This window comes from Phalacrocorax aristotelis, chromosome 23 (genome assembly GCF_949628215.1).
Source record: "Phalacrocorax aristotelis chromosome 23, bGulAri2.1, whole genome shotgun sequence".
In the NCBI taxonomy this organism is placed as follows: Eukaryota; Metazoa; Chordata; class Aves; order Suliformes; family Phalacrocoracidae; genus Phalacrocorax; species Phalacrocorax aristotelis.
Genome location: NC_134298.1, coordinates 537,415 through 561,711, shown reverse-complemented (window position 1 = coordinate 561,711; position 24,297 = coordinate 537,415). Strand labels below are relative to the sequence as shown.

General features: G+C 40.4%; 2 protein-coding genes across 2 annotated transcripts in view; both read left to right on the top strand.

The window, feature by feature from the left end:
• LOC142068101 (T cell receptor alpha chain MC.7.G5-like) overlaps positions 1-12,980 on the top strand; it is a 532,408-nt gene extending 519,428 nt beyond the window's left edge. Inside the window, exons 3-7 of the mRNA XM_075117343.1 lie at positions 5,129-5,184; positions 10,266-10,550; positions 11,125-11,190; positions 11,532-11,648; positions 12,286-12,980. Of these exons, the coding sequence (XP_074973444.1) occupies positions 5,129-5,184; positions 10,266-10,550; positions 11,125-11,190; positions 11,532-11,647 (523 nt within the window). The 3' untranslated portion in view covers position 11,648; positions 12,286-12,980. The remainder of the gene's footprint in view (positions 1-5,128; positions 5,185-10,265; positions 10,551-11,124; positions 11,191-11,531; positions 11,649-12,285) is intronic.
• LOC142068102 (M1-specific T cell receptor alpha chain-like) overlaps positions 1-24,297 on the top strand; it is a 241,018-nt gene that overhangs the window by 172,466 nt on the left and 44,255 nt on the right. The gene's annotated exons all lie outside the window — the stretch shown is intronic.

The following is a 24,297-nucleotide window of genomic DNA, read 5'->3' as shown; positions in this document are numbered from 1 at the left end:
TAATATGTCCCTACCTGCCAAAAAAAGAAAAAAAACAATGGTGATAATGTTTTATTTAGTGTACAACAACCTCTCTGGAACAGTATTGGATTGTTCAGAAGTAGAACCGTAGAGAGGAAGAGAAAAATAAAATCCAGCTCTTCAAAGGAGATGAAAGAGGAGCACCTGCCACCGAAAAAAAAGTGAACGTTTTTGTAGAACTGTCTACCATGGTGTGGACGTACCACAGTGACTGAAAAAGACTGAACCACTGCACACAAACTGTCTTGCTCACTGACTTCTCTAGACGTGCCCTGCATAGACTCTTTTCTCAGACAGCCGTATGCACACACGCAAATTTGATTCCCAGAATGACTCAGACAGCAGAAAGACCTCTATGCAAGGCGAGTTTCCTCAACATTCAACATCAGGTCTTGGATCTTGCAAGGGATGTCATTTTAGATATCAGACTGCTGGCTCAAGTTGAGTAAGTGGGGATTAACTGACCGTATTTTAGATGTTTTCATTTAACGTTAGCTACATGTTCTTCTCTTTGTCTCAGAACACAGAAGAAGAAAGATCTGTTCCCACTTTTGGGGTAAAAATAAATTTATTTTAGTTTCATATCTAACAGTGTCCAGAAACAGGCGCATGAAGAACAAGAGCAGGAGACTAGAAAGGCTACTTCCCAGCTACTAGACATCAGAACAAGGACTTTGAATCACATATGGCTCCTTTGTATTTACCTGGGAATCCTGAAGATTGGACTTACCTGTAAAGAATTAACCAAGGCGACACCAAATGCCTCAGCTTTTTCAGTGTCTTTTGTCTCCAGATCCCCCACCCCAGTCAGTAGGTGGGCCCACATTTTCTCTAGTCTTTCTTTGGCTGATGATGTACCTCTAGAAACCTTTTGGCTGCCCTTCAAATCTCTTGCCAGATCCAACTCTAGATGCAATCCCTTCATGATCAGACAGGTCTCTATAACCCTCCCAGATCATCTTCCTCTGCTTCCACCTCTTGCACTTTTCCTTTTTATTTATGAGTTTATTCAGGAGCCTCTGGTTCATCATTTTGGCCTCCTGCCACCTTTGCTTGACATACTGCTTTGTCAAGATGAACCATTCTTGAACTTGAAGGAGGTGATCTCTGAAAATCAAGTAGCTCTCCTAGACCCCTCCTCTGTCCAGGACCATAACCCATGGGATTCTTCCAAGGAGATCCCTGACAAGCCGAGATTCTGCTCCCCTGAAATCCAAGGCTGCGGTCCTGCTTTTTGCATTGCTCCCTCCTCTCTGGATCCTGAGCTCAAGTGCTACATGATCACTGCAGCCAAGGCTGGCTCTGACCCTTAGATGTACACAAATGCTTCCTCATTTGCAAGTAGGAGGTCCAGATCCTCCATCACTTGTGTCAGCAAGTTTTCATCAGTACACTCCAGAAAACTGCCCGATTGCTTGTGCCCTGCTGTGCTGTCCCACCAGCAGACATTTGGCATGGTTCAAGTCCCCCATGAGGACCAGGGCCAGCAAACAAGAGGCTACCTCGAGTTATCTGAAGAAGGCCATGTCCACTTCTTTCTGATCAGGTGATCTCCAGTAGCCACCCACCACAATGTCACCCATGCTGATCTTCCTCTAGTCCTGAGCCATACATTATTAGCTGGGTCTTTGTACATCCCAAAGCAGACCTCCATTCCAGTTGGTCTCTGACAGAAAGGGCAATTGCCCCTCCTTGCCTTTCCAGCCTGTCTTTCCCAAACAGCCTGGCTCCATCCACTACAGTACTTCTATAAGCTACCCCACTGCATGCCCATGATCTCATAGCTCTGCAGTCGCTGCGGGGGAAAAACTGGGCCAGGCTGGAGAGGAGCCCAGGCAATGTGCACTAATCTGTACATGGCTATGCATTTCAGTTCTTGAGTCATGTGAGCATTCAGTGTTGTCAATGAGATCATAGCCCTGCAACTACTAGTAGAACTCTAATTTCTCATGTTTTTTCCCTATATTCCATGCATTTGTACACAGGCACTTTCAAGAGGCACCCAGTCATGCTGAGTTCCCAGAAACTATATGAGGGCTTTATTTTTCTCCATGGATATTTCTTTATTTAGGTACACACACTTGAAATGCACCCCTTTCGGTCCTATTTTTTTTTTTTTATTATGAAGTCTGTCCTGTTCGTATCACTCCTCATACATTTTGTACCAACCCTTCCCACCACTTTCTCACTTGATTATTGATCATCTTCTTCCTCCCCTGTTGCTCCTAGTTTAAAGCTCTTATCAGGTTGGCCAGTGTGTTGGCAAAGATGTTTTTGTCCCATTTAGTCAGGTGGATCCCATCTCTTCCAAACAGTCCTCAGTCCTCAATAAATGGTCCCATGGTCATAGAAACCAAGTCTGTTTTGCCAAGACCAGCTGTGGTGCAACAAACTGTCACCAGCAGGATCCATTCACTCCTCCTTCTTACTGCCCTCCCCCTCACCAGCAGGATCAAAGAGAAACCCACCTGGGCCCACATGCCCTTGATCATCACCCCCAGAGTCTGTTTGCTACTTTCCAGGACTCCTCTGGCAGCATCATTAATACCCACAGGGTAGAGCAAGCAGGGGGTAGTAGCCTGTAGGTATAAGTATTGCAAGTCTTTTAACAATGTCCCCAATCCAAGTCCTTGGCAAAGAGTAAACCTCCCTAGATGACAGGTCCAGCCGTCAGAGGGGGCTGCTATTCCCTGCAGCAAGGACCCTTCCATTACTAACACTCACCACTTCTTCTGGTGCTCCTATGTGGCTTGTGGTCAATGGGCTCAGACACCTCATTTGACAGAGCTACTATCCCCTGATTTGCTATGACAGCACTGAATCGATCCTGTAGTTGCAAATCTTCATGTGAAGCAGAAGCCTTCCTCTTGGTGTCAGAAGTCACAAGCTCCCAGCCTTCATCATCATGGGAATCTCTTGTTTCTGTGGTGGGTTGACACTGGCAGGGTGCCAGGTGCCCACCAAAGCTGCTCTATCACACCTGTTCCTCAACTGGACAGTGGAGAGAAAATATAATGAAAGACTTGTGGGTTGAGATAAGGACAGGGAGAGAGCACTCACCAGTTACCATAATGGGCAAAACAGACTCAATTTGGTGAGAATGAATTTATTACCAAGAAAATTAGAGTAGGATAATGAGAAATAAAAACTAAGTCTTAAAAACACCTTCACCCCATCCCTCCCTTCTTCCTGGACTCACTTTACTCCTGATTTTCTCTACCTCCTCTCCTTCAGCAGCTCAGGGGGACAGGGAATGGGGTTTTGGTCAGCTAATCACACGTTTTTTCTGCCACTCCTTCCTCCTCAGGGGGAGGACTCCTCACACTCTTCTGCAGCTCCTGCATAGGGTCGCTTCCACTGGAGACTGTCCTCCATTAAATTCTCCAACGTGGGTCCTTCCCACAGGCTACAGTTCTTCATGAACTGCTCCACTGTAGGTGTCTTCCATGGGGTGCAGCCCTTCAGGAACAGACAGCTCCATGAGTCTCCAATGGGGTCACAAGTCCTGCCAGCAAACCTGCTCCAGTGTAGGCTTCCCATGGGGCCACAGCCTCCTTCAGGCACGTACACCTGCTCTGTCATGGGGTCCTCCATGGGCTGCAGGTGGATATCTGCTGCACCATTAAACTTCACGGGCTGCAGAGGGAAAGCCTGCCTCACCACAGGCTTCACTACGGGCTGCAGGGGAATCTCTACTCTGGTGCCCGGAGCACCTCCTCCCCCTCTTTCTTCCCTGACCTTGGTGTCTGTATGGTTGTTTCTCTTACATATTCTCACCCCTCTCTGGCTGCAGTTGTGTAGTTTGTTTTCCCTGTTATCAGAGGCACTACCACTGTTGCTGATTGGCTTGGCCTTGGCCAGCGTTGGGTCCATCTTGGAGCTGGCTGGCAGTGGCTCTATTGGACATAGGGGAAACTTCTAGGAGCTTCTCACAGAAGCCACCCCTGTAGCCCCGCTGCTACCAAAACCTTACCATACAAACCCAATACAATTTCCTGTCTTGATGGGAACAGACTCAGCCTGCCTCTCCTTTGTTAGAAAAGGGAGGAGTGGGCTCTTGAAGCTGCAGGGTCTCAGAGACTGAGCCCATCTCTTGCCACCAAGGTCCAGATAGTGCTAATGATGCAGAAATTGATCATCATGAAGGGTTTGATCACTCTGCAACAACTCCTTTACTCTTTAATAGCCACTTCAATGGGCACAGTGCCTCTACCTACCAAAGAATGATCATTTTTGCCTACTTTCTCTTCTTACCTAAAACAGCATAAAGACTTACTAAGGCACCAAATGACCCCTAGACATCAACTCTAAGAGTCCAGATCAAGCACATCACTCATGCTCCTGACCACTGAAACAAAGTTCAAGGTGAAAACGTAGACAGCTTCCTACAGTACAGAATGATTTTCATAAATGCTTTGAAATAGCAACAAAAGTACTGTGTTTTTTTTCTTCCAGCTTAATTCCATAAGACTTTTCCAAGGGGTCGTGTGTTCCCAAAGTTTTGACAAACAATTCAGCCTTTTTGGTCTTATTTTAGACCAATCTTTGAAAGCCATATCATGTTTCTTCAGGTGGTATGTTGGGACAGAAACCACTCAAGAAGTCATGTGACTGCCTGTATAATCCAAAATTCTGTGTAGTAAAAAGGAAGAAACAGTTTTTGTGATGGAATATATCACTGTGTTTGGGATTGGAGTACCACAATGATATAAACAACATAGGGCCCTGTACAAAAACCCAAAGATGGAAAAAGGCAATATATTTTGGGGAAGAAAGGAGATGGGTGACTGAAAAGATTAAGGAGACAACTACTGTATTATTTTCATATTTCTATTTATCCTGGAAATATAGAACTCACATGGTTTCTAAAAGATGGAAGAAAGAGAGAACTTGGAAATTCTGTATTCAATCAAGCTATTTGAAATCATTGAACTATTCAGTTATTTTTTTTCCCTTTCCAGTTTTGGAAGAAAATGTGGCTCTGGCTACCCTCATGGGACTGCATACACAGATAATTAAGAAAAATATCTGGGTTTTCATCTCCTATTTTTACAACACTTTTGAATACCATGAGGAAAGAGTTATTTATTGGACCAAGTGTTAGCAGTGTGACGACAGATAAGCTTATATTTGGAAGTGGGACCACGCTTACAGTTGAACCAGGTAAGTATCATTATTTTATTTCTAAAATTTATGTTAAAATTAAGGTGGGAGAGGGCAAAGGAATGTAACGGTTTGGGTTCACTGTAAGAATTTTCTGCTGCAATAATCCTTACAGCACATTGTCTCCAGCCAGAGTTTCAGGCTGAATCCTCAGGTTCTGTCTGCTTAGGAAGGCTCTAGAGGAAAAACTGGGCTACCACTCTATATCAGCATTACTCCATGGTCCCCAAACACCTGGTGTGCGCTACTTAAGTTTAACATGTTATAATTTATTCCCGGACTGGATAGCACTCTGGCACAAATTTACTGTGAAGTGTCCTATCCTGCAGTGGATTTTCACTGCCTCATTTTGAGCAGGAATGCACAGCTCAGTGAAGAGCTGACAGTGTAGAACTGTTTTGTGACAGATCTTTAGCTGTCTGATATGAGAAGTTAGTTTTTGACACTGGCACCACACTCATAGTGTCACCAGGTAAGTAGTTAGACTGGCATGGAGACAGAGGAGGGAGGAGGAGGCTAAATACCCTTAAAATGCCTCATATCTAAGACCACTTAGAATGAATGAATGAATGATAATTGGCTACAAAGTTGCCTAGGCTTTGAAAATGCAGATGTGGTGAGTAGGGATTATAACAAGCCTTAGTTCTTTCTACTTCTATTTGGTATTTCATGATATACAAAAAAGGTGGATGTCACCCTAAGCTTTCCTGTGGGAGTGTGAATGTTGGGGAAGCAGGACAGTTTGTTAGGTTGATCTTTGTTATCCTAAACATCCAGGTGCATACCTTAAGACTTGTTACAATGCTTTCAGAGATCTGCATGTCTTTAAAGTGCTGCAGAAATGTCCCATGTAATTTTACTTACCTAAAACATCCTGCTCTTATTCCAGAAGGGCATGGGGATCCCTTAGGTGCTGCCTAATATCTGTCCAGGTCTGTAGGATATCTAACGTGAATAAATGTCTGTTTTGGAACAACTGAAGTCCACCCCCAATTCCAAAGGGACAAAGTAATGCAAAGCTATCATTCTGAAGAAAGATCTGTCCTTTCCAACCAGTGAATCCTCAGTTTCAATGTAAGACCAGAGGAAACTGCCAGATTATGTTATTTTAACATCAGACAACATTGATTTGAAGAAAGTATTTGTCAAAAAAAAAAAAAGTAAAATATCCCATAGAGAATACTAGAATTTGGCAAGAGAAAACAATCAACAAAACACAGTCTAAAAGCTGGCAGGTGGAAGTTTGAGCAATGGTATTGCTATTTCAGACTTTTAAAGAAATGCTGATATGATACTCTTGTTTCTCGCATAAAGGGACTTATGCTTTTTTAAAAAGTTTAGCATGTTGGTGCTTCTGCTGACAAGATTTTTTTCTAATCAGCCAAAGGTAGCTTGTGGCTCATTGACTGTAACAAGGTATTATTGATTTAGGCAAACTTTTACAGTACATTACTCAAATTTCTAAAACATCATCACTGAGTTTCCCACAATTCGAGTTAGACAGCATTCATTTGACAGAAGAAAGCTATTAGCCTTGTCTTCTCCCCTACCCCGAAATGCATTAAATCATTCTTTCTCTGTTTTTCCTGCCTGCCTATCCTCTCTGACCTCCTGATGCAAAATTACACAAAAATTCAGTTCAGTGAAGTTTCCGTGCTGTTCAATGATTTGTCTTTTTCTAGCTAAGGCTTGGATGACATTTTCAAAGATGCACAAAGACTTTAAGATTATGTTTGACAGTAAAACGTAATAGGCCTTAAGCATCTAAGTCACTCAGTGTCTGTTGAAATACTTAATAAGTTGAAAGAAAAATTTCCAGAATTTGTGCAACCTGAGCCTTTTGTTGCTGAATTTGTATTTCTTTGGGAGATACTAACATGCATTTTCAGATGCTAAGTACAGGTGTACTTTATTACCTCAATCTTCTGAGAATCCCCAAACACAAAATGATGTAGAAAACATGCATTAGTCATCACTAGTATATTCAAGGCATATTCTCCTCCTGAGAGCTCAATTAAGGATCAATAACATGGGGGGAATTGATTTGTTTTTGTTTATTCAGATACAACTTTCATTAAGAAAGCAAAGGGCCATAACATTATGGAATATATAGCTTTTCCCATGACTTTGTAAGGTTAAAAGGAAAAAGAAGTACAAGTTTCTGTGCTAATAAGATGTTACTGCCAGAATGTAATATAAAAATCCCTCCCAAAAGCAAGCAGTGGTAGGAATTCATGGCTGTATTTTCAGGTAATGCAAAATAGTGGGACTCAGTTGATGCTTCTGGGGTCTGGTAAAGAAATAATTCTGCTTTATTAACTGCAGTTGCACAATGTACATTTGTTCTTGCTGAGGATTTTACCCAGCAAGTTATGCCAGAGAAGCAGCTTGCTAGTATACTGGCTATTTGGAAATACTGGAGATCAGAAAACATGAAAAGCCTCTAAAGATCTTCTCAGATAACAAAGAACGCACAGGACTAGCAGGCTCTGGCAAAACCATGTTAAGGCGCCTGAAAAGGAAATGTATGTAGGAGGAATAACAAGATGAACCTTTTTTGATTTATGCATTTTAACTGTGTGTTACTGCTGCTCTTGTCTTTGGGAAGGGGACTCAACTAACCGTGGAGCCAAGTAGGTATTCTTTTTGCATTAACCTTTTCTGAGTTGTTATTGTTTGGATTTTTCACTTTTTCTCCTCCTAAAATTCAGGCAGACACTCTCCCATACTTTAAAGTCACTAATTAGACTTCAGGCTTTCTATGTAAACATTTTTATATGCAACTAGACAATGCAAGTATAAAAACCATACTGATCCCACTTCCACTATTATGCTGAATTTCTCTGGGACCTAACATCTATCCATTTACTCAGGCATATTAATAAGCTTATCATAGTAATTGTTAGGTTTTAAAGTCACGCTTGCACAGTCTAAAGAGAAATAAAGTTCCTGTGGAGGTTGACATTTAAGTTCCTATCACTCTCTATTCTGTCAGAGTTAGAAAGACAGCACTGAGAGGACAGAAAGATCATGTACAAAGGCATTAAATGGAATCTTATGCAACATTTCTATACTTGTTCAATCTTACTAACTTGTTCAGAGTTTGGGTTAAACTGGATAAGCTAAATTAAATCAGTGAATATTTTATTCCTATTTGGTAACTGTTTGCTGTAGGTGTTGACAGACATGGAGTTGTGCCTGTATTATTAGTAGAGCCAACCCATGAAGTTATGGAAGAGCAGTACTTGGTTTTCACCTCAGTTCGTAGTATTGGCGGATAGGTGGTGGGGAAAGAGAGTAAAATCAGAGCCCCTTGATCAAACCTTGAAAAATACCCTGTGATGAACAAAATGTTATACCTGAGGGATCTCTTGTCCAGATTGCAAGGCAGATGCCATGAAAATTCAAAGCCTAATGCGCCTCTCTTTAACAAAGACACCCACCAATGTCACATTGGATATATAAATCTGTTTTGGTGTGTCTGTGTTTCATAAGCTGAGCCTTTTTTGTTAAGGAAGCATGCTAGATGTTTGCCTTCAGTTTCATGCTTTTATTGTAATTCATGTCGTTAATCTTGTCCTGACATTGGTATGTGGAATCACCCTAGTTTCTCCACCTATGACCTGAGGGCAAAGATTTTTTTTTTTTTTTAAATCTGATATCATAATGATTTGTTGGCTACTAAATTATTTTGAGACCAACTGCTTCCTTAGAAAGCATCCCCTTTAAGTTTAACCAATCTTATTTCATTACACGTATGTCTTATAAGAAATTCCCAGAAGGCTGCTGCCATGTAGTTGAAATTTATGCTTTTGCAGCTGTCAAGCCATTGCCATTAATGTACATTCTTGGAATTGGGAATTCAACTTTAAATTTTTTTCAAAACAGAAGCAGCACATCTAATAGTTTCAGAGTAACTCTTCTGAAAGCTGCATGAGAGAGCAAGGATCCCAAATCCTGTGAAAACTTGTCAGCATCTTTTAGGTTCTTTCAAAACTCTGGTTCTAGGACACTTTTTTTAATGCCTTGATTACACTAACCTGAAGAAGACTGTAAATCTTGTCCATGAACATCAGAACACCTTGGGGTGTTCTTCCCTTCACATTAGTTTGTTATATAAATTCTGCATTGTACTTCTAACTGCCCCTGGAGCTGTGGGACTAATAATATGGCACAGCACATGAATGAGAAAAGTCACACTTTTTGGAACAAACACAAGAATTTTCATTGAACCAAGTACCAATCCTCTTTTCTTTTCATTGTCTCCAGACTGGAGTAGAATGTCATACATCATGTGCAATGGCTAGTGGGGAAAACCTCCCCCACAACTGAAAGTTCTTGACCTTATCAGAAATTCATGGAGAAGTGGAGATATACAATTCACAGACTTCTGATTGCTTCTGTCCTACCTTCCCATCTTAAAGACAAAAACCATTCTTGAATCTGAGCATTTGTTATTGAAAAGATCAACCTTGTCCCCCAGTCCAGCAGCAGTTCTTAATTTCTGCGAGTAATGTAATTCATTGGAGTAACCTTGCACAGCAGTGAAGCAACAAGCTGACTTCTCTTTGCCCTGCCACTCTTGCTATGGTTAGAACTTTTAGCCACATCAGAAGATTTGGGGGAGGGGAGGGAGAGTAAAGGAAAAACAGTTATCCCTCATGTGTCATGAATATGCAAAACAGTCCTTGATAAAAGTGTTATTTTTAGGAATTAAATTGTTGAGAAAGTCAGAATAATTTGGATCTTGGAATGGCATGCATAAAAGTTCTCTTCTCATTTTCAGGTCCCTTACTTATAAAATAAAGAATCCACATATAGGCATGAACTTTGGCAGAAGGAAGCTTAGAATCCTGTAGAACTGACGCTTCTATAAAAAAACCTTCTCTCATACACACTTTCTGTCTTTTATCTGATCTTTTGGAAGCAGCAGCAAAAAATAAAGACACAAAAGGCAGTTAGACATTGATAACGCTAGGAATTAGTCACAGATGGAGTACATATGAACGTTAGGTGATTTAGCATTGAGGCAAGCTTGCAATAAAATCAAATCATGACCAAACAATGCTTTTTTTTTACAGACAGTACAAAAAGTTCTGACCCAGAAGTCATTGTGATGAAATCAAAGAAACCGAATGAAGATGGCAGCACTGGAAAAGCAGCTTGTTTGGCAAGGAATTTCAATACAAAGAACATCATCTTGGACATGTCCTCTGATGACATCGTATATCATCAGAAGACACCGATTTTGACTTCAAAGTGGTCGTACAATACTATTAAGGTGGTCAAAGTGACAAACAAAACAGAGGTGACCTGCGTTGCAAAATCCAACAACAACATTATTGGAAATGACACTGCATGGCCAGGTAAAATTTTGTAGTACAGTTGCAGCTTAGTCCTGGAGGCAGTGTCTTCTAGTGCTTGCTGTTTTCTGCTAGTAAGCATTGCCCTGGGTAACCAGCAGAAATGGGAAAGACATCTGGTAATCAAATAAAGCTAAAAGACATTTAAAAACATCAATCGTCCTAACTATTTAACAACTTGGAGTTACTTTTTTTGGGGGGGAAGACAATTTTTTTTTTAATGTACATTTACTTATAGCTAAATACTTCACCACACAGCAGCAAAACTCCTAGAGCACAGCCTGAAATAGCCTTTCTAAAAACAGTACAACACTAAAGTGGTGGTGTGGTTTTTTTTTTCCTAAACCACTTTTTATATTTTGGAGGATTGTTTTTGCCATCATGAAGCTCATTCAAATAGTAAAGCCAAAACAACACATGATTTTTTTTTTGCTGCAATTGCAAGAAGAAATATTCTCCTCAAATGACTGTTAAAATTAGTGATATAATTCCAACATTCGGGTGACATGACCATTTTGTTTAATCCTTTTTAAAATTTGGATATAGTTTAAAATGCATTTTCTTTATTATGCTACAGAAAAGGAATCTGAAGAACCAGTAAGAGGAGAGAAGGTTTGCAACATCACAGACACCCCTGCACAAGGTTAGTTACTTAAATAGATTGTGAAGTTACCTTACTATGTTGGGGCTAAATACATGGAAATGTATTTTCTCAGGGGTAGAGGAATCAGAATACAACATACTCGTGAAACACAACCTGTTTTGTCAGGGTAGCTAGTTTAGTGACAGACAAGCAACAGGAAGCAAAATGCAGTTCAGACAAACAGCCTCCTCCCTTGTTGTTGCCGTGTTTCTCTGTCGTCTTTTCCTTGCTAGTGTTTCTTTCCCTGAAACTACTACCTGTGGTTTTTCCCACTTCTGCCAGTATCACAATATCCAGGTCTAGACCACAATCTCTCCCATCTTTTCTCTTTCACTAAGCAGATACCAAAGTGGAGAAAGCAAACATGCTGTCTATGGCTGTGTTGGGTTTGAGAGTCCTGCTGGCAAAAAGTATCGCCTTCAATACACTCATGAGTATCAAGTTGTTTCTTTTCTGAGGTAAGGAAGCAGATAGCTTGATCTGTAGAAATACTGGAAGCACGTGCCAGGAATGACCGCTTGTCTTTTTGTACTTCTTTAACCCAACAAGGAATGACACCTGTTCATTTACTCCTTTTCTGCTAAATAACTCTTGCATGTTTCTGGGGGGAAAAAACCACAACCACCACCCTCCTCCCACCCCCAAAAAACAATACAAAAAAACAATCACACACATCCCTGACCCTTCCCGCCCCCCAACCCACAAAGAAAATGGCTCCTTTCTGTATCCAAAGCTCAGTTCTTGGTGGCTGGTCCCCAAATTTTCATTGCAGCACACTTGTTTTGCCAAAGCAACTCAGGTATGACCAGAAGTGCCTAAGAGATATCTCATTGACTATTTCAAGTGGCAGAACACAAAACCTGGAGAAAAATCAAGACAAATATGGAGTCAAAAACAAGGGTCCCCAAACACAAACATGTGAAGTAGTAGGAGGAAAGAGAGGAGGGAGAGGGTTTTTAAATTGAGGCAACAAAAAAGGCACAAAAAATAGTCCAGCCTAAGTTTTGTGAGTCTACCTGTCTTGATCTGACAGCTGTCAGTGGCACATATGCCCAATTGCATTAAATGTAGTTTAAACACACTTTGCTCTTCTAGGCAATGGGGAAGCAAACCAACAGCAATCTGAAGAACAGCAAGAGAGCGTGTACAAGCAGCACAACGGGTTGAGCAGCCAATGTCAAATCTGCTGACAATAACCATCCAGAACACCACACAGCTCCTTCCCCTTAAGACATTTTATGCTATTGAATCGTGTCCAGCTGGTTTATGTAGTAGAATTTGTAAAGGGTTTTGATATTTCTTCTTCTCTGTGAACTGAGAGTGTATTTTTCCTCATCCCCCTGTGAAGTAGAAATTGTTCTCCCCACTCTTCTAGCCTTTGCATAGAAGCATCCAACCTGCTCCAATTGTTCTGAAAAATCCAAACCTCACTATAGATGTATGTCCCTTTTAAGACACCCTTTAAAGGCATATTGCATTACTCTCTATAGAACTGATATATTACTGCTTAGAGGATTCAGGCACAGTAAATGCTATTTATAAATGGTTTAATGCTCTAAATGCTTTAATTTTCTTTTTAGATAGCTTTAATAACAATAATTTTGTAGTGTAGATGTGAAGACCTGTGTTGGATCTGAAGTGATTCACCTGAGCCAGATAATGTTCAACCATAGAAACATTTTTATTTGCATTTCTGTGTTAAACCTGAATGTCTTCTGCTAAGTGTATGGCGCCTACATTTTAGGTTACTGTAGTAGTGATCAAAATAAAGTTTTACTAAGCCAAAATGCTGTGATTTGTTCTGTGCACTTTCTTCTGAATTTGGGATGGAGATTGCTGAAATACAAGTGTCCTATTGACTGGTGACATTAGAAACACAGATTTGATAACAGAGATTTCCTGTTGGCTACATTTGTCTTGTTTAGACTTTGTACAGGGAAGTGAAGATTCCCTTTGGCTCGTTAAAAAGCTTCAGCAGGGCCATGAATTCTAGACTTAGAGGATTCGAATGAGGTCTGATCCTTCAGATCACTTTGAAGAGACCCCAGCAAAATATTTTGCATCAGAGACACATGTCTAAGGAGAAATACATTAAGAGACAGCTTGATATAAGCATGTAGAAAAAAAATACATATATCAGAAGAGAAGAAAACATGCTGGTTTTTTCCACTTATTGACACCAGGAAGAGGCCAACAGGAAATAATGTATGGTGGTTTGATGGAGTGATAGTTTCTATAGCAACTTGGTTATTAGTCAAAAGGACCCCAACACACATATTCCCCAACTTCTCTTCCTCTCACAAGCAACAAGCAGGATGCTGTGGCCAACGTTTATGACTAAGTCACACCAAGGGGCTTGACTCCCCCTTGCTTTGAAAAACAAGTTAACCACATCCTGAAGGGGAAATAAGGTTTCTCACATACTGACTGAGCTGCTGCTGGCTTCAAGACAGCCTCTACAGAGTGCACAGTAAGGTGTTTGATAAAATTTTGTCAGGTTAGTCCCTCAGAACCTGCAGGCACCTAGAGGAAGACCCTCACCCTATGCAGAAGATAAGTGAAATTTGTAGGGCAAATCCAAAACTAGTAAAATGCTTTTTTAGCGCATTCTACCACCATAATGTAAATCAGGGGGAGCTGTTCACTACTACTTTTATCCTGATTTTCTGATGACACCCTGAACTTTTTTATCTTGCACGCCACATCTCTTCCCAGTCTCTCAGGCAAGGCTGAGACTGGAAGTACCATTTCTGTGTCTCTGTGCAAATGAAGGAATGACATTTTCCTGAATAGTGCTTGTGCCTGAGAGCTTTGGTAGAATTAAAATCCTGCAACACTGCACAAGAATAAAAAGAGGGGTCTACAAATGTGTGACTACTGAGATACAGCATTGACTCATACAGAAATTTATGAGCCAGAAAAAGACATCACTCAGACCGATCCACACTGGCATAGGACACCAGAGCCCTCATGTCCATCATGAAGAGATTCATGACCTGAGCGATACCTCTGTGGTCAGGTTTTTCAGACCTCCCTGTGCACCACTGGGAAACTAGTCAGTGTGGGAATATCTATGCCCTCACTAACCCCCTAAAACGTCAGTCACCCAAGTCTCTGTTATCTAGGTCTCAGTCAAAAAGAGAGAAAATGGTGACTTTGAGAAGACAGTTCAAAGTCTTCAGCTCTGTGAATCACGAGAAGGAAGGAATACCCATCCATCAGTCTCTTTCCATAGTCTGTCACTCACCCACAGTGAGCAGAATTAGTCCTCGTTGGAGCGGACTAGCCTGGTGGCCACATCTGTGGCTCCTCTAAGACTTTATTTCAGGTCAGAGTACATTAAATAAGAAGGCTGTGTCACAGCTGGCCAAAATAATGCTTCTGAGACATGATGCCAAGGATGGGTATTGAAGACAGCTCAGGCATCCTTATACTGTAGGCAAACTGGGTGCAGTCTGTTTTTCTCACTTTATCTGGAGAAAACTGTGTCTGGCCTTCTTCTGGAAGGAAAGGTTTAACTTCCTGCAGCAAGAAGAAGCCTATGCTGGCTTAGACTAACTGGGGATAAGAGAGGAAGAGGGAACAAACTGCAGAATGCTCCCTTGGGGAGAAGAGAGGTATCAGTGAGGAATTTTGGCACATAGGCAGCCAATGTCTAGAGAAGGAACATTAATAGGAAAGGCAATACCATATCAGACCACAACATCCAGCTGGAAGAAACAGATACATGTGCAAGCACAAAACCCCTTTCTGGCTCTTAAACTTCTAGACAGATTATGCTGGATTTTTGATTTGAACCATTTCCCCTGTTGGGAACTGTCTAGGTCTAATTATTTTAGTTTGAGTTAGGAAAGAGCCTGTAGCCCCTCTGTCCTATTTTCTGTCATTGTGACTTCGTGATTGCCTCCCGCTAGCAGTGGGTTTTCACTTTACAGTTGCAAATATATAATTTTGAGCCAATGCAGAACATGCAGCTTAAGAAAACAGGAGAATATAATTGCGGAACAAAATCCATAACAGAGCTTTTGTAAAGCCCAATAGTCAGACTGTGTTGGTGTGGCTAATTCCACAGAAGAGGGCAGAGCCTGCAGCTTTCCCAGCTGCTGTGAGGTAAGGGAAAGTTTTTGTAGAGAAATTGTACTCAGTAGTAAAATATCCTCTCTTAAAATCAACACCTTGGGATATAGAATTAACCCTATATAGGAAAAAACACATTGTCCTGTAAGAGATCCAATGGTATCAGACTAACTGAGGATGATGATGAGCAGAACATTTTGATAGTATTACCCATATTCTCCTACATATGTAATTATATAGATATTTGATTGTGTCCAGATGGCCTTTGAATACTTCAGGGGTGAAGTCACTATCTCTGGAGATATTCAAAGCCGTCTGGACATGGTCCTTGGAAAACAGCTCTAGATAGTCCTGCTTGAGCAGGGGAGACCAGATGACATCCAGAGGTCCCTTCCAACCTCATTCTGTATTTCTGTGATATCTTTGATTCCTACACAGAATGTTTGCTTGGAAATTTCAAAGAAGAAATTACTCCAGATTAGGAGTATAATTTTTGGGGTAGGAGAAGTAAATTACACATTAAAAGTGCAATTCAGTAAGGAAAAAAAGTAGTCTCTCTTGCCCTACAGCTGTAAACATTGGTCAGGAGCACTAAGAGTCAAATAAAGCACAGGGACATAAGTAAGTCATGAGATAACAAAAGACAAAAATGCATTGTGGGACTTGAGAAGACAGTGACAGCAGTAGCACTTAGCACAAAGACTTGAATGCTTTTCTCTGCCGTCTCTCACAATGAGATGGAGGAGACTGATCCTCAAACAGTTTCAATATTTCTGGTGTGAGGCAGGCTGTAGGGAGTTGAAGCCCACATCTCATCAGTGAAATCCATTCTGAGCAGCCCCAGGGGAGATGTTGTAAACAGTCAGCAGAAATTCAGCTAATGTGGCAAGTCAAGCTTACAGAGCCTGAACACAATCTGGAATTTCTTGAAGACATTGTCAGGTGAGCAATGTCTTATTAGATAGAGAAATAGGTGGGGTACCTTTGAGGCATACAAAAATATTCAGGCTTCAAGGTCTCTCAACATGATTACAAAAAGCAGTACTGCTATTACTACACTAAGGACTCCATATGACACCATATCTCCTCTGTTATCCATCAACTTCATTTTCTTCATGGGTGCGCTCACCAGAAAATTCACTCCCCACTCAGTGTCAGAGCCTGGAAACAGCTGATGTGAACATGTCCATCCAGATGCAGTGCTAATATCCAAGCTGCAGAGTCTGTGGTCGTCTTTCTTTCCTTGATGTTAATGCTCGTGGCTCTTTGCAATGGTGCATTCCTCTCCATTTTCCCTTAAGGTTCTGAGGATCTGTCAAGCAGGTCTGAGTCACGCTAAGTCACCCACCAAATGTACCTGCCTTGGGGGGCCAGGAAATTTTCCTTTGTAGGTAAAAGTCACACATGGCATGTGTCAGACTAGGAATCTGAATGCCTTTAAATTGTTCATTGTGGGTATCTCCTTTCCTGTGCAATTGCTGTTGGGTTGTTGGTTTGTTTGTTTGCTTGTTTGTTTGTTTGAAGTTTCTGATTCAAACCCTTTCTCCTTTTAATGCAGACCTAAGGAACTCAAGTCATAAGAGAAGATGTTCATCTGGTACATACCAGTCAACAGCATGCCCATAACCCCTAAAGATATAATTGAAGTCTACTAGAAGCTATAGACATTTATTGCAGTGAAAATGACAACGTACATGGCTTTCTAGATAAGTTTAAAAGTACTTGGGAAGGATCCCATTAATATATCATCAAGAGTTATCACCCAAGCAATGAGAATCAACAAGGCAACCCTGTCACTAGTGAAATTCTGCATGATTTGCTCAGAATGACTGCTCCAAGGTGTCTTCCCTCCTTCTCTGCCATGAGTCAGCAAGGGACTTTTTACTTCCCTTCCCTGTTACCTTGCTTTAAGAAACTTTCTGCCTGCCACCTGCAGAACAAGTTGTGGCTTTTTTTCTCTAGCAAAAGGTAGGAAGAAGTCTGATGTTCCTGTGCTTATTATTCTCAACCAAAGCAAGCTTGTTGACTGCACTTCTCCCTCTGCCTCCTACTTTCCAATACCAAAAGACAGGATGGCACTGTTAGAAGAGAGCTGAAATTTCAGCACAGAAAGTCCCCAGGAGTCCAAACCAGATGCAAAGAGAAGATATAATGATGAGTCATGGCATCTGGGGGTCTCTGCCCTTTTATCATTGCAGCTGGTGCTGCAGGACTGCCGCAGATGTCTAGAGTGACCCGGAAGACATACAGTGTCTGCATCTAGTTTGCCACCTGATGAAGAGTATTCTTCCTCTGTGTACCTTGTTGATCCTAGATGTTCACTCATAAGACATGAAAAGGAGTGAAGAGCTTAAAATGCCCTCGAGGTCTGGAGTAATGGGGCAGCTGAAGTCCTAGGTAGCTTTTAAGTTCAAGATCCTTTTGCATCCTCAGGGAGTCCAGCATCAGAATCAGTGTTTTCAAACTTTTGAGACTAGTTGGTCCAACATATTGAATAGTTCAACTCATTTCTTTAAAAGATTACAACAAGTATGTCAGGGGTGGTTCTGGGGGAGATCATATAATGCACCCGTCCCTACAAAGTACGTGGAAGAAAATACAGCTTCTTTTACTAACATAAAGTTTTACTGCTTTAGTTTTCCTGAGTATTTCTAAATCTTATTACATCTGCTGCAATACAATCCCATTCTGAATAAAGAGCTTAAGGAATCAATTTCACCATCAGCACTTTTATTTACACAAAATGCCAATATTCACAACACTTAACCAAATTCTGTCACATGACAGCTTTCTGTAAATTTAAGACATTTTATTGCAGGTTTCAAATAGTTGTGTAGTCTTAAACTGTATTTTTTCATTATATTTCAAGGACTTTCATTTTTGTCTGGACATCATAATGGTAATTTCAACTGGCCATTCAAACCCCGCCTGGACATGTTCCTGTGCCCCCTGCTCAGGTGTACCTGCTCAAGCAGGGGGTTGGACAAGACGATGTCCAGAGGTCCCTTCCAACACCTACCACTCTGTGATTCTGTGATTTCTCTGTTAGATTTATTTTAACTGTAGAATAACTTCTAGACCCTAGCTGTTCAGAAAGCTACTTTGCTTTTCTGTGGAAGAGTTCATTAATATGATGATGATGCTGCCTAGATTTCAAGTGAAAACCTAAACTACTTTGCTATCACCTGGATGATGGTTAAAGAGACTATCATGTTTTAGATAAGATGACCTGTTCTACATTCCTTTCTCAATAGTACTTCAGATACTGTTCAATTTTCTCAACATCAGGAAATTTTAAAATTGTGTTTGTGCTTGGTACAATTTTATGGCTGTTTTGCTCTAATAAATTTAATTCTTTTTTGCATAATTTTCTTATTTTAACTTAGTAAGATACTTACGGTATACTTAGCCATCTTTTTACCCATTGGTCATCCCTAGCTCGTATCCTAGGTCAGGGAGGCTTCAGATAATTTTGAACCATACAAATCATTAAATCCCTATTGCTAATAATGTCTTCTCCAAGTTTAAGTCTGCAGTTCTTTTCTGGCTGCTACTGCACCTCATGGCCATTCCCTGGAAAAAATTTACAGCCCATTTCATGCAAAATTTACATCTTCACCTTTCTGTTGGAGGTATGCTGCTTGTAATTTTGATAGCCTCTCCCCCAAGTTGCAACTGCTTTTGAGCAGCCATTTATATTTAACTGCATGCTATAGGCAGAATGGGAATGCAGAGAAGTTCACAGAGCCCAGTATGACTCAAAAGATGCAACATCTGCATTTCTACTCGTTAGTTATACCTGCAATCATTCAGATACAAGAGCTTCACTAATCACTCTGATAGAAAGCAGGTCTCTGCCTAATAAAAGTAAGGCGTTGCATGCCATGCATTTTTGCAGACTTTTTGGGTTTTACAGAGGGCAAAACTGCTGTAGCAACCAGGAACTTTGAGACCTGAGTGTCAAAAGATTCCACTTCCAAACAGCTTCTCAGCCCCTTCACCTCCAGCAGGTCATAGCACAGTAAGTGTTGTGGCTTCTCATTATGAAAGGACACATACCACGAGCAATGTGAACTGAAATAAAACCTTTTAAGTACTTTCAGGCAAGTGTTCACCTCCAGCAAATCAGGTGTAATCTTTTTTCCCTTTGGCAGGCCTCACAGATGGAGTATGCTGTCTAACACCTGTATATGTCCCTTCTTGCTGAGCAGATCAAAATGGTGACAGCTCTCTCCTGTGGCAGAGAACATTAAAAGCACCCTAAGTGAATAAACATCTTTCCAAATGTTTAAATGGAAAAGCACCACAGAGAACAAGGAAAACTCATTAGGAGGGAGAATATTTTGCGTTATGTCTCATGCTTTTATTTATATAGGGGGAAAGGAGTATTTATGCTTCCAGCTTATACCGTTCTTGCTTCTGCAGAAATGTATGGGAATGCCTCAGGCAAGACTAAATATCTCTAAGGTGCCCAGCCTCCACAAGACACAAAGGATGGTAAAGCTTCATAGCTAGAAAGGCTCTGGCAGCACAAGGCAGGACTCCCAGTCTCATTTCTTTAGTGTCTTGGCTTTCTCAGAGCTAATAAGAATGCCACAGAAAGGAGAAGTTCAGGGACAGTATCAACATCTCTGTATGTAGGCTGCCAGAGAAAAGTGCTTAGATTAGCCTCAAATGATGCACAGGGTTTTGTATTCTCTGGCAAACTGTTACAACACAAATATTTACTCCAACCGCATGTAAAAAAACACCAACCTGAACCCCTCTCCGACTCAGACCCATGAACATGCACATATCAGTGCCTCAGCCTTACCCTTTGCAGAAAACATTGTTTCTTATATTTTTTCATGTGATGCCCCACTGTCTTCTAGGGCTAGAATACTTCCTCACCTTCAAGTCTTTAAGCTGCTTATGTGCATAGCACATCAGCGTGACCTGGGGTTTATTTAGTACATTCTTGTCAAAAAGGAGTAGGGAAGCTTGCTGTAAGTTGCTCTTAAAATGGGTCTGGATGTAATGTCATTAATGTTGCTTACTTTTTACTACTGTAAAACCCAGCTGGGTGTAAAAGCTATGCCTGTGATTATTATTGCATGTGCTTGTATCATCTTGTGCAAGGGTTGCATTTGGAATGAAGAGCATACGTATGCTTAAAAGGATACTCAAAGCAAAACCCAAACTTTCCAGGAGTTTTAACTTGGTAAAAGTAATTGAAATACATGAAATGAGGTGGAAAAAAATACCGATTTTTAAAAAAAAATCTACCTCCATCAGCATATTCTTTTCAATTTAAACTTTATAACTGAAATGGTAAACCAGGCTTTACTTCACTAGTTGTTTTCTTGATATTACTTTAAACAATAGCAAACTGCATGAGAATGTTAAATATTAAATACCTTTTTTGTACAGCTGAATCCTTCTGTTTTCTTATACAGCATTAAAAATACAATATGATAAAGATATTCCTGCATTCCACTGGGCATTATCTGACCTGTCCTGTTTACTCAAATTACTACAAAGTTCCTAGTAAAATTAGATATATTGATGTAAACTGAATTTCTTTCCTTGATCTCTCCTGCTACCTGCTGGTCAAAGTGTTTATTGTTCTCACAACATTTTTGATTTGATGGAATCCAGTAAATAGGTCAAATGAAAAAAACACCGAACATCCAAACTCATAATAAGTGTTGTTTCTGCAAATGCCACAAATTAAACTTATTTGCTTTTCATTTGCGTTCTTGCCAGCAAGTGCAGATGAAAAACCTCACTATGTGATACAGAGGCTTTAGAAAATCCAGTGCCAGAAAGGCTCAAGTGAAAGATGAATAACTGAACTGAGATTCAAAGAAGCTTTTTTGAAGACACAAGCTAAAACAGCTGTACAGTTGTGATTTGTAACAGAATAAATGGAGTAGAATATGGGAAATGCAGCACTGGTTTTGGAATTAATTACTATTTCTAAGGGAGCTTTAAACTGTAGATTATTCAAGAACCCCAGTGGTCAGAATGTCCTAGGCTGGAGGAAAGATGTCTTGCTGGGATTAAGGGATGTGTTTGTACTCTGAAAAGCTGTTATGTTGGAAGCAGGCTAGGGTCTTCTGAAGGTATGCATGTCTCGCTAAACAAGGAGGAAATCTGAACCAGCGAGGAATGCAGTACAAACTTTCTGGCTTGAGGCAATGAAGAGGTTGATAACAAGATGGATGAATACAAGTGCCAAAGTGTCTGGTGCTCTGTGACAAGGAAATCGTAGAGCAAGTTGTTGCATCTAGGAAGGCTGCAGATGAGATGCACTCAGGAGCCGTGTTCTGCTCCTTTGAACTGTGAGGTTTTCTGCAGAGCGGTTTCTCACTGTGGAAGGACCCATCAAGTTCTGCCTATGGACCTGGCTGTTTCTGGAAACAGGTAAGTCTGTCTGCGGTTGGCCAGGAATTTTGCATGCCACAGACTTCTGTGTATAATTCTTCTCTAATGTCATCACACTGGGAATTCAGGGTGCATACATTGGAATCCTTCTCTTCATTAGGTATACTGCAGTCATGATGATGACTATACTGAGGGGTGTGCTCTTGAACAGACCTAATCGGGTTTAGTGGTACAGTCAGTCAGGGAGAGGGCTGATCTTAAAGGACTGGCCTTAGAGATAGTCACTTGCTATAGGATGCTGGTAAAATTACTTATCCTTTGGTGTCCACTATGTGTGAAATAGAAGAGAGAAATTAAATTCCTTAAAATGTCCTATGTATCCAAATGCTACAGGGGCTCGGGAGGATGGAATGACTTAAAAAGACAGAATCTGCTTTTAATTCTGTTTCATTTTTTATAGTAGCAACAGTGGGAGAATTTCTATTTGTTGAAGCAGCTTGTGTATTTGGAACTCCGGGTGAGATGTTTAAAACGGTCGAGTGATCTGATCTGCTGTTTTGCATCCTATAATGAAGTGGGCAGTTTTTCCTTCCCACAGCTCAGCCAGCTTTTAGTTGAAAATGTTTTATTTCAGTAGGTATTGTGCATACAGAGCAGCTTGGAAAGCTAACGGTTTTGTATACAAATAATTTTTGTATGGACATACATAAAGGTTTCCCACCACTAAACTTATAATTTGAACAATAGTAATTCCTTCCTCCCTCCCTTCCTTCCTCCCTTCCTCCCCTTCTCCCTCCTATACTTGCTTCCCTCCTTCCTCACTGTGTTGTACAGTACTTCTGGAACCTTGGAATGGCACTCAAAGGAAAAATCCAAATGCAAATTTTGCTATGGCTGACTTACAGATAAAAGCTGATCTGGATGTGGTAAGAAGGGATTTCTTTTTTTTTTTTTTTGTGAAGTGGTGTTACACTGTGATGCTAGGACTTGGAGGGAACTTACTGTTGCACAGGAACCACACATTCTCTTCAGTTCAGCCACTATAACTCTGAGTAAAAACACAATCCCTCCTGTGTTTGCTACCCAGGCAAAAATATGACCAGCTGCTGGTTCTAATTTTTTTATTTTTTAATTTGCTGCAAGTAAATATGCTTGAGACTGCTTGACTGGACTGGAACTGATTGGCTAAACTATTCTGGAAGAGATACCCAGATTCTTTTTCAGCTGATCCTGAATATCCATTAAAAAAGTTTTTCTTCTCTATGAAGTATGACACAGAAAGAAAGATTGTATTCATGAGAAAAGTAAAAGTTTTAGAATAAATGTTCTTTTTGCTCTGTGCATATTCAGTTATTTTAGAAGAGTTACTGCAGAACTATTTACCTCTTCAAAATCATATCAGTTACCTTTTCTCAGCAGACAAAGGTCTGGCTGGTTTTTGAAATGCTGTTCATTGAATGGATTTTTCATTGCTTTGAATATTTAATCCCTGTGTATAATTGTCAAGTTGCTTTAAAATAAAAGTTATCAATACTTCTGTGTGATAAGGAAGTATTAAAATTCATAATGTGAATCTTAAGTTTCAGGAGAGGATGGAAGTCATGTTTTTGTAAAGGGCTAAGCTGCTGTGGGCACGATCACTGAGACGTTCATATTTATGTGTGGAACACGTCTAACAGTGCATTCAGGTAAGCTGCTCATTTTTATCTAGAGAAATATGAGGATGGCATTTCCAAGGATGCTCCCATTTAAAATTCCCAAACATGAAAAAAAAATGACAGGAGCACAAATCACTTCCCTGCCAACTACAGCAGCCAGTTTGTGAAGTAAAAGGAAGATAATCAGTAAAATCCTGCTTACAGTAGGTTCTTTCAACGCTGTTGTCTAATATAGCACTGAAGCAGCTTCCCAGAGGTGACATTCGGAACAGAAAGTGCAGCCAGGTAAAAAAGGTTGGAAAAATCTTTGTAAAACTTTGTGAAAAAAAAAAGGATATACATGAAAGAGATCATATTATTCCCTGTGCATTTAAATGAACGTAAGTGAAAATAAAATCAGATTAGCCATCTGTGCGTATTATTTTTCAAGACCAGTATCAACTGGGATCCTTCCTACTAAATCATCTGTTATCAGTTTGGTGTCATTCTGTAAATTCAGGTCTGCTTTCTGACTGGACAAACTGATTGTAGTTGCCAGTCCAGTCTTACTTGAGAAAGAGTTTGAAGGCTACTGTTTATAGATGGAAACACAGCGTAGGACAGTTTGTCTTCTGGGGAAGAATTTGAAGTTATATTTGAGAAAGGAAACATTGAGATTAAAATCCTGTGATGCTTCTTTTCTGTACATCAGCAATTAGAAAAATCTAGAACTAGTGCTTGAGATTGAAAAGCAATTAGATGCTTCAGCCTGCTTTGTTTTTGTTTTGTTTTGTTTTGTTTTTTTGGGGGTTGGTTGTTTTTTTTAAAACTTGAGTTTTTGCAAAGCTTTCTATAACAGTAAAAACACTTGTGGCAAATACCAAATTAATTTTTGTCAAGGGGCTATATCTGACAGTAAGGCCCACTCAGTGTGTTTCTGATCTTTTTTCTTTCTTTTTTTTTTGCCGAACAGATAGTTATTTCTTATTAAATATGAGAAATACACGTACATCCATAGGCTTATTTA